General features: G+C 39.2%; 1 protein-coding gene across 1 annotated transcript in view; it reads left to right on the forward strand.

Annotated features, from left to right (window-relative positions):
* LOC134539274 (uncharacterized) overlaps positions 1-11,012 on the forward strand; it is a 137,062-nt gene extending 126,050 nt beyond the window's left edge. The window contains exon 33 of the mRNA XM_063381096.1: positions 227-11,012. Coding sequence (XP_063237166.1) covers positions 227-3,062 — 2,836 coding nt within the window. The 3' untranslated portion in view covers positions 3,063-11,012. The remainder of the gene's footprint in view (positions 1-226) is intronic.
* The last annotated feature ends 636 nt before the right edge of the window (positions 11,013-11,648 follow it).

Below are 11,648 nucleotides of genomic sequence, written 5' to 3' on the forward strand. Positions count from 1 at the left end.
TAAGTTAGTCGAATGCAACCATTTTCTTCACCAGCCATCAAACAACATGCATAATAATTGAACATGTAAAAATAATGTGTTGTGAAACTGCAGAAAGTTTGTTAGTAAATATAATTATTTGTAAGAACAATGTATGAAGGCAAGGTTGATTATTATGTTATGTTTAAGTAATCTTTTAGATGATTTGTTCTAACTGTTGATTGTTGTCCTTGTGTTGTTACACCAGATCGAGACAAGGGGACAAGAAGTCTGTGCATCACAGGAATGGTCGAGGTGGTTCCATGGCGGTGTGCAATGGCACATCCGGGTCTCGCAAGATGGAGATCTCCCGGCCTCTGCCGTCCCACGCACCGGCCAACTCCGACAACGCTCTCACGTCTCTGCTGCCCAAGCCAGACTGCAGCAGTGCCGCCACGCCCGCGGCCGTCTCGGAACACGGCTCGGCCGATGCCAAGTCCTCCAACTTCCAGAACAACCTGATCGGCCACTTCAAGGGCTTCAGCATCTCGTCCCTGCCGTCGTCTAGCACGGCCCCTGCAGCCGGTAAGCTGCCGTCCCCGCCGTCCAAGATGGCCAGCGCGGTGTCGCCGCCGACCGTGCCGACCAGCTCCGGGAAGCCCCAGAGGCCTCCCAGCGTCCTGGCCAAGCCCCACGGCTCGAGCGTCGCCAGGAACGCCTCGCTGGCCGGCACCTTCGTCGGTCCCGCCCGCCCGGACCCCGCGACCGTCACCTTCGCGCCTTTGCCGCGGCCGGTCATCAGCAGTCCCATCCTCGACACCACCACCTGCACCGCCAAGGAGCTGGTGAGGCCCGTTCCGTCCCGGCCCGCCCCCCTGGTCCCCGCCCAGAAGCCCGTCAGGCCCCTGTCCTCTCCGAACGCCCTCGGCGTCAACTCCGCAGTCGAAGAGAAGAGAGACAAGGACGGCGGCCAGACCTACCCCACTCTGACGCGACTGGCCTCGTTCATGCTGCGCCAGAACTCGGACGGCGACAAGCACAAGGACAAGGCGAAGGGGAAGCCGGGGGACGGCACCAGTTCGCTGCCGAGGAAGGCGAGCAAGCTGCAGATCGACCGGGAGGCGCTGCGGAACTTGGAAATCTCGAACCCAATCCCGCAGCAGGAGATAGACGTGCCGGAGAAGGCGGTGCCCGTGAGGTCGGAGGACAACAAGCAGGTGGTGATGAGGGCGCAGAGCTTGCGTGACACCGGGCACACGGGGCAGCGACCGGCCATACCCACGTTCGGTTCCATGCGGCAGCCGAGCGGGACGAAGCGACCGACGAGCATTCCTGCCGGGGCGCGGCCCTCGGCGCCGCCCCCTCCGCGACCTCCCGCCGGCCCCGTGGACACGGGCATCATCGGCCTGCCGGGGTACCAGAACCCTCCGGCCGGGGCCAGCCCCACGGATTACGGCTACGACGATTGCTTCAACGTTTTGGCCGGGGGGAACGCCCCGCTGGCAAACATAGACGAGGAGTCCAGCCCCACCGGCGGGGGGGGCAACATCTATGCTGTGATCGAGGAGAGCCCGCGAGGGTGCGGCAGGAAGAACATTATCAAGGACGTAGGTCAGTCCAGGAGTTCTCCCGGTGTACCGTCCAAGACCGTTGTTGGATCCACCGGCCCGAAATCTCAGTATACCTCTCCGATGCTGGGCGACTACAAGACTCCCAAACCTCTGGATAACAGCACTTCAGCCAGTAGCATTGAGTCGGTGGGTCTGCTGTCTGAGATCGTTAACGAAATACAGGCTAGAAATTTGGAATCTATTTATAGTGGGTCATCAAGTGACAAGAAATCTAAAAGTGACGACGAGGATGGAAACTCCTCTGTGACAGCAACGGATCACTCAGTTGCTGGATCCTCGTCCCCTCCTTTGTACGGATACAAGTCTAGCAACGATGCTTCCTCCATCAGCTCCCAGGGAACGTACATCAATGCTCCGTACAGCTCGTCCAACACCTACGGAGGTGGCGGCAGTGTGTACAGCAATGTATCGATGCAGAATAACCCAGCTAATTCGCCTCCTCCCAATTCCAAGTCCAGTTTCAGTTCCTCAATCTCCAGCAGTGGCTATCTCAGTCCCACACCGCCACCCTCCTCAACTGCAACTGTTGCCAAGTCGTCTCAGCCTAACAGTGCCCCGACCACAAACACTTCTAGTTTGTTCAAAACCTCCCAACCTACTTCGTCACCTGCCAGTACTGGCAAACCTGCTAAAGAAGACAAACCATCAGTTCATGCTAATGCAGTACAGAATCTGACCAGTTACAAACCTTTCACTTCTTCGTTTCACAGGCCTTTGGGTCCGCTGGCAGCTGCTAGTTTCAAGTCTTCTGCATCATCTCCATCGGACAGTGGTTCTGCTTCTCAGCCGTCTTCGAGGCCTAAAATCACGCCCGTCAGTGCGGGTCGGTCAAACACGGAAGAACGGAAACCTCAGGCGCAATCACCGACCGCTGCTTCGAAATCCGGGGTCGCTGCGCCGAACAAGTCATCTCTCCAGAGTTCCGCTCCCGGAAAACCCGCAGCCGTGGCGTCGAAGACCGGTGCTTCCGTACCTGTCGGGTGCGGTAGAGTCGGCAGGACAGACACCAAACCCGGCAATAACAGTCCGGACGTTGTTTCAAGCTGCTCCGTCGGCACTTCAGGCGATGCAGGCCGATCTCCGGACGTCATCGGAGGGAAGACGGGTCTGAAGCCGGCCCCCAAGGTCCCCGACGTCACGCTGAAGCCGCAGGTTAGCGCCGCGGGGAGGTCGGCAGCGGTCGCGACCAAGCCGGCCTCGCGCAGCAAGCAGCCGCAGACGGCTCCCAAGCCGGGCGGGGCGACCACCGGGAAGGGCAGAGCGGCGCCCGGGTTGGGCAAGTCGGTCTCGGACGCGGGCGCCAACAGGACGATGCCCGCCGGCGCTCGGACGGCCGCCAGCAAGCTGTCCCACGTGGCGTCCTTGCAGCAGAAGTTCGAGGCCGTCTCCCCGGCGACCAGGACACCGACCGGCGCGGGGTCCAAAACCAAAACCCCCTCCGCCGCGGGGAACGTCGGTGCGGCAAAGAAGTAACCGAACCCGACGGCCGTGAAACGGAGCCAACAGTGTATTATTAGTCCACGTCCGCTCGAGGGTGTCTTGCGTTGATGGTTTCGCAGTCGTTTCGTGATTCCATTCGAGTATTTATTAATTATTCCTAAGCTTAGTTTAATTGTAACCAGATCTATGAAGGCTGCTGGCAGGTGTTAAAAAGCTCTGCATCCTAAAAGATTAAACCTATATATTTTACAAATATTTGCAGTAAATCATCTGTAATCAGAAAGTAAAAAAAAAAAAAATGCAATTTGAAATGCCTTATCACCTTGTAAGATAAAAGTCAAAAGACATACGATGATTTGTGTATAGTGCCCAACTGTAAACATGTATGAACACTATAACTTCTGCGAGAGTAGTTAAAATTGTGATTTTTTTTCTGTGGTGAACATTGATGAAGTACTTTCTGAGCACCACCAGTAAAGTGTGTTTGGTTCAACGTTTGATTCCTGTGATAATGTGTAAACTTCCACATTGTGCTTTAAATTCCTCACATAACTTGGGCATGATAATATTTATAATTAAGTTTATAAGCGTATGAAATTGAGTGCATGTTGCTGTTATCAACTTACAAGGAATAATTTTTGAATGTATTACCAGAGTGTGTTCTGATTTTATTGATTTTAATGTTATGTTCTGCAGTTAGTTCACGTAGGTGAGTTATCAACATGAATTCTAGTTACAGTTGCAGTTTGATGCATGATTTTGTATCTACCAGATGTTAGGAGACTTTACACCATTTCTGTTACAAAACTGTACAGCAGGCACATAACCAGGAATTTGATTTAGAAGAGGTCAGGTTTTAAAAGTCAGTGTCATTAGCATGAGCATTATATTTTGATGTTTATGTGCTTAAGGTGTAGGTGTTATGATAATTAATCATTTAATTTTTTTTGTGTGTTTTGGAAGGCTAAAACATTTTCAGGAATTTGTACCATATTTGGGTAGGAGTACAGATTTTACCTTGCACATACATACACATATTTTTAAGTAAGACAAATAATTTGTCTGGTTACAGGAAACTCTACTTATTTGTGTTAATTCACTATCTTTGCTTTATGCAGCTTGAATCCAACTTAAAACTATTGTAAGAGTAGTTAGTTTTAATAAAAATAAACTGTACATTTATATTACTTTTTATAAATCATTTATATTGTAAGAGCTTGCAAATTTAAAAGACTGTGATTGTGATTTTGGTCATAAGGTGGCAAAGGGGCAACCTTAGATTAAATTGTACCCTGCTACCCTGCTACCCTGCTACTCTAGGCAGTTTGCCCCCCCCCTCCCCTCCCCTCCTTTTTTTATTTTATTTTTAGATTATCAGTTCAGAGGTACATATTGAGGTAAAGGTCAAACGGAAAGAAAATTTTGAGAAATGAGAAATAAGCATGTCCACCATAGCTATTCCTTCATGTATGCTAAAGGAATGGTTTCCTTATATATTATGATTTTTTTTTGTTGTCCATTTGTATTGTTCAGTTATTTTTGCTCATTGAAATTAACTCCTTACATCTTGGTTAATTGCCTGATGTATGGTATTTTTAAAATATTCATTTCCTTCATACTACATACTTGAGCAGAGTCAATGCTTCTCCCAACTTGGGACTTTATACAGTTTTTAAATATTGTATTATATATTTCTATGATGTAAATATGAAGTGATTACCTATGTGGTTTAGTCTTTTGCAAACATAGAAAAATCATATTGAGCATACTAGTGGCATATCAAACTACTATCATTAAACTAGTAATTCAGTTGAAGCTTTGCTAATTATCAAATTGTAATTAATGTGAGAGAATTAATCAGTTAATATGTAGGCCTACTCAGTGTTAATTTTACAACCAGTAAATGTTTTGAGTGTTTAAAAGTTTTAACATTTGGAGATTATACTGTGCAACAATTTTCCTATAGTATCTGCAACCTTTGCATTAGGTATTTTAAATTTTCCTGTCTTGAAATATGCTATATTTACAAATATGCTTATTTTAAATTATCTTTCTGGATTTTTAGACTATATATTAATACAAATTTGAACTCATTTTCAAATAAATTTTTTACATTGGGTTTACCTCTTAACTCTGCTTCGGAATGATTGTGTTAGTAAAGTGATTTTCGTCAACTATTCTCCAAATGTTCTTACTCTAGGGTAAACTTTGTGTGCGGCTATTGTGATAATACTTACAGATAATAGTGGTGATTATAAAGTGTGAAGTATCCTCAGCCTACTTGTGGCCTAGATTTCATTTGCAGGTAGTTTCTGTTTTGTCGCGTTGAAAGTATAGAAAATGTACATTCAAGCCTACAGACGGTTATTGTTATTACAATAAACGGCACATAGTGGTCGCCTCATGCAGATTTGTTTGTTGCGTGGTCTACAAGATTTGCTACCGTCACTGCCACAAGGAGTGAATAAGACACGCTGTCAGCTGACATAACGAGCTTATTTAAAACTATGAAAATATTTTGGGTTGTATGGATTATGTTTTATTTTCTTTGCTATGTGCTTTTAAATGTGCTGCTATTGTGCTCTTTTTGGCCATATAATGGGTAAATGGTATTTATGTATATTTTTTGCGTAACTGTTGATTAAGTGGTAATTAAGTATTTGAATGCTTGATTATAACTATAATAAAATACTTCGGCTTTGGAAAATAATTTTGCAAACTATTTATTATTAATTATGCTGAAGTACTGGAGAGATTTTTTCCTGCCAAATTTAACTGTTAATTTTGGGTTAACTTGTTGCTTCTTAACTAGTTTTTGTATGGAATCAATTAAGCCAGAGGTGTAGTTTATGTAGCTTTACTCATTTAGAACATTTATCAGCCTTCATGTTCTGTTAATGATTTAGGTTTTTTTTTGCCATATTTATGTACTGTATTCATAACCTAAAAACCAAAATATATCATTGGAACTATAAAAAAATTTTTTAAAAAATACATAGGAGTTAGTACGTAACTAGGCTAAAGCTGTGCCGATATGGCAGAAGCCGATTATGCTGATATTTAGATTAATCGGTGTTTCTGCCATTTTACAATACACGTGTTAATATTCGGCTGATGTTATTTAAAAATTAATATGACTGTCATAACCTAAAAATCCACCAGTTTCCTTTTCACTTTATGTACTAACAAATACTTTGAACTAGCATCATTTCTTAGCTGCTTGTGCCAGCCGTAAGTATCGAACTTAAACATCCTATGTTTTAGTTACGTTCTTGAATCTAATGCATCGTAAATAAATATATCACCAACATGTTAAATACAACGGTTAAGATAGATAAGAAAAAAACTTGCTGTATTTAGAGTATGGCTACTACTACAAACAACGGAAAATGACAACTGCGTGAACTGTAAAGAAATGCTTGTAATACCATGACGGTGACATTGTTTTAATTAGCATATGTAATTTTTTTTTAAAAATGAATATAAAAAATTATTAAACATTATAGGACTTCAAATAACATAAATTACTTTTACTGTTTTCCGTGCAAAGTGACCACGTTAAACTCATTTCCGTTTAAATTTTTGGTAACGTAAACTTTTGTCGTCGCACACATTAAATTGGTATTGGAATTCCTGTTCTTGAATTGTAAACATGTACAAAGTCTCGCAATTGTTGCACATTTTTAATTCCTATTTTCAAACTTTGCATTCCGTGAATCAATATGTTTCATAGTTACGTATTATTAAATTATCATAATTTTTTATAATTCTGTATTAAATAATTAAAATTTTCAGCCTTCATTATTATATTCATGTTTCATTAGGCAACTAACGGGTAGTCAACAATCAAATGAAAGCAAGCTAAAAATAAGTTACAAAAAAAGAGGTTATGGTCCGTTTATAAATGTGTATTTGCATTGCATGCTTTTCTTGGAATGAATTATTTTGGTTAATTTAGTAAATTTATAAAAAAGTTTTTGATCAAACTGTTTTTTTTCTATATTGGTTCAGAATCCTTGAATCACAACAGTTGTATCGGCGTATTGGCACATCGTCAAAATGTTGTAATGAGTACAGCTCTAAACTAGGCATGTGCAAATATTTGAATATCAAAATGAATATTCAGTCATTTACGAAAATAGCTGTGCGGGATCTCTAAAAGTCTGGAAAAATTTCGGGATCGCAGGACATTTTCTCGTCAGGCGGGGACAATATTTCCACAGGATTTTCGTATTTGATATTTGTATTTGTGAATAATTTAATATTCGTATTTGCATTCAATTCGAATTAAAAACTGATATTCGCACATGCTTATGTGTAATACAGATGTTTAAGAAAATAATCTCTCGGAAGTTAAAATGATTGACGTAGGTACATTAAAAGAGGTGTAGCATGATATTTTGATCTGCAAAGTTGTGCAGGTGAAAATCAAATAGCAAAATTAAGTTTTGGGATTTATTTTTTCAGAAAAATTAAATAAAGTAATATAACCATTTTTTTGTGGCAGTTGGAATTGTAGATTATGTGATTTCTATAGCTGCAATTTATTTTCCAAAGCTGTGTGTCGTTGATTGATTTCTGCACGTGTGGATTTTGTTGCGTCAATGATAACTGAATCAGTGGAGTGCTAACAGCAAGTGCATCTAATGCGTGAGTGCCGTAAACTGACGTGCAACTATGGAAAATTTTTGTTGATGGAAGGAGTGTGTTGCTAAGCTCACCTAAGTTATGTTTCCTTGAGGTGGTATAGCTGGTTTGTGTGTTTCAAGATGAAGTGGTGTGGAGTGCTAACTAAAATGAATGCATGTTTTTTTTTACGGACAAATAATTTTTATATGTAATACATATAGTATAGGCACACCACATCTTTGGATCGTTGCTCGAATGTAAATTGTGCCGAAATGTTTGGACTTAAATTTGTATGCAAGTGATTTCCGTAGTTTTTTCTTGTGCCTACTTGTTTTTGTTTGTTGGAATTGAAAGAAATTGGTTCCTGACTTGGTTGGCTAACATATTTTTCACATTTAATTTTTTTTTGCAGTAACTATACAAAATTGGTTTTATCTCACTTTTAATAGCATTATTATTTGTCCTTGTTCGTGTTGATTCATTCCTTCTTAACTTTGCATGTGTACAATTAATCCTGCAAACATTTTGTATGTCAAGTTGTGTAGAAATGTTTTTAATGGCAGTAGTGGAGAGCCTTGCTGAATGCTTTTTTTTTCTAAACATAACTAATAAAAACAGTGATGATGTCTCGTGAATTTAAGGTCATTTGATTGTGCATGGCATTGTTGATATTCACTATTCCGAGTTGTGATTTTATGTGTAAATAACTAACTAGCTCTTTCCTATTATCACATATGACAATCTTTGAAGTTGTTATTAAGTGTTGCTCTAGCTATGTGTAGCTAGAGTTTTACGTGGTTACTAAGTATGCAGTTTTGCTGTTATAGATTGTTTTCAGTTTTTTGCAAATTGCATTACTTGTAATGTGCTGTACATTTTCCTGTGCCATATATTATAAGCATGAGACATTGTGCCACATACAGCAAAACCCCTTATTTGCACTTTTCATGGGGACAAAGTAAAAAAGTGTAAAAAGCGGGAAAGTGTAAATAAAGGGAAAAGTATAAAAAGGAGTACAGTTTACCTTATTTAGAATTTTTTTCCTTTTGTTTAATAGCACATACTACAATGCAGGTACAAACACACTAACAACAAATTTTACTTTAGTATTTAATCAATTATTAATTTACCACATTTGACAAAAATAAAAAAAGAATGAAAGCCAAAATGTTTTTCTGATTACTTCCTAAAAAATAAATTTGAAATTTTCTTCTGCTTGCTTTTTTGGCTGTTCAAGGAGATTATTTGCCTCTCCAAATTATAAATACAGTTGCAACCGGCAGGGTTTATAACAAATACGGGCTACATACACATTGCTCACAGTAAAAAATTTTTTAAGAAAAGGCCGCAAATTGATGAATATTTACCGTCAATAGCGCGCCAAACGCGGAGAAAGGTCATTGTACTCGGTCAGCTGCTGTAACGACGCGGCGGCGCATGCGCACTCTATGCTCCGCCCAGACTCATGACGCCATCAGCCGCCAACCAATAGATGCGAGCTTAGCGGAAAAAAATATAAGCTCCACCTCCCGTGTACCAATTTTATCCAGTTCTAATACCAGTTTATTGGTATACGCACCAGTTTTCTCGCTGCCGTGACATGTTCAAGTTTACGTTTATCATGATGTCTTGATACCAATAATTAATTATTTACGATCTCCAGAAATAAATGGTTAGTTTAAAAAATATGGCGTCAACTGTACAATACTTCCCAAATTATAAAAAACGTATAAAACAGTTACCAAGACACCGCTCATTTTATCTTGTGAAGTTTATGTCTCGTACCAGTATTTCGGCTAAGTTGTGACATAAATACAGTATCAGAACTTACAAGCAGCCATGTTTGTACATTCATGAGTTTACGTTTTTCCCTCGTGCATTTTAGATTGTCTCCTGCTATAATTACTCGTACTTTTACACGCCTAGGCTTAAATTATTACATGTTTAGAAATAAAAGCAACTTTTCATGTTATAAAATATGTATATTTTGCTATTTAAAATGTTCATTGCCTACTAGCTCCACGGTATTTTCTGGTTGTTTATGGTTGTTCGTGACGTAAATAGCGGGATTGATTCGATTTTTGAGACGTAATTCGCGGGAAAGTATTGTATTGGACTATATGGGAACCAAACGGGACCTGAAGAATATAGTGCAAATAACGGGAAAACGTAAATAACGGTAACGTAAATAAGGGGTTTCGCTGTATAAGAAATTATTTTTAAGGACCAACTTTTTACTTTTGTTCGGCAGGGAGATATTTAGTGTTAATTTTTACTATTCTGTGTTTGTACATAAAACCTTTTAACAGAAGACTGGAAAGTATCCTATTTCCTGAAAATTTACTCTTTAAAATAAATAATTGTTTTAATTTCTATTTCTGATGAAGACGTGGAGATGAAGTTGAGCTGCAATTTGTCGTCTCTTGTTTCACCAATGTCAAGCTGAACAATTATTTTATTATGATGAAAGAATAAATTATAAAACTACTAGTTTGAGAGCGATAAATATTTTATTTATTTAAACATAATTTGGTCTAGTGAATATAAAAGTAATGAGTTACTCTAATTTTAGTAAAAGGCATCATTTTTCCAGTAAAGTACAGTGCTGAAATGTTTTTTAATGGTTGCTATAACAATTTTACTGGAAAAGATATATGTGTATGTAAAATCCAGTATGTTATGTGAAAGTTATTATTGTGTTATTTTTGATTGAGGCTATGCTTACCTTCATTGTTTATTATTTGAAAGTAATTTTTTATTGTTTGTTTAAAAAATAAAAAGTAAATTAACAGATTACGGTCAAGGATTTGGTGCATGAAGAGAAAACAAAAAGATTGACGTTACTCAATATTGTAATGAATACGTAACTGCCATGTTTCCTGTGTGTGGATTTATGATGTCCTCAAATCTGCTTTCTTTTGCTACTCCAATGCATGCAACATAGAAAGAATTACTGGCCAGTATAAAATATTCACGTGAGCTGATGGTAAATTGGTGAATCATCAAACTTTGTTCAGTCGTTTAACTGTTTGATCTCAGAAGGTGCTCTCTTTCCATGGTGCAGCTCTGTTACGTTTTCACTTTTCAGCCGAGAGCGAGTTCTCGATTGCTGGTTGGCGTTAGTGTTCCAAGTTATGTTAATAATTTGATATTTTGAAGAAGAAAAATTAAAGTTTTGTTAGAGTTAAGCGTGTGTATGTATGTATTATACACATGAAATTTGTACATTATGTCTGCAACCTGTTTCGTATACTTGTGTGTTTGTTTTATGGAATGTATCATAAAATTAAATATTTTATTGGACACATACCAAAGATTTTGTATAATAAACATGCACATCATGTGCAATTGAAATAATGTGATTTTTATTTCCACTCCTGTTTTGTTGTTGGTGTGTCAGTGCAGTATAGTGATATCTTGTAATGGATACACCTATTGGCATTGAATCTTTACTGAATAATAAAATAGCATATATGAAAAAAATACAGATCTAAACTTTAAAGATTTAAGATTTATCCATACTGTTTTTTTTTCTGTGCTCATAAAAATTATAAATACTACTATAAGGACAAAATAATGTTGTTTCGTAGCAATTCATAACTAGTATAAAACTAGTTCTTTACCTAGTTACTTGTAAAATAGGGCAATGAAGTACAGCATAAATTTAGGTATCTATGTGTGTAGGTATTGGTTTTCACAAAATATAACTCTTATTATACTTGTTTCAAAATAAAATGTCAAATAATTGGCAGGTACTCCAGCATATATTCAGAATTTGTCAGCTGAATTTTGTGACATAATAAAAGCAAAAGATTAATTGAGCATTATTTGACTAAATAATCATGTATCAATGTTAAATAACCAGACTGCTCACTACAAGTTACCTGAAAAAATTACACAGTTTTGGTTCTTATTAATGAAAATACTTTATACAGAGTGAGTCCAGATTCAACTGACAATGTTAAACTGCAGTTTCATCACGACAACACA

The sequence above is a fragment of the Bacillus rossius genome, chromosome 15 (genome assembly GCF_032445375.1).
Source record: "Bacillus rossius redtenbacheri isolate Brsri chromosome 15, Brsri_v3, whole genome shotgun sequence".
Lineage (NCBI taxonomy): Eukaryota > Metazoa > Arthropoda > Insecta > Phasmatodea > Bacillidae > Bacillus > Bacillus rossius.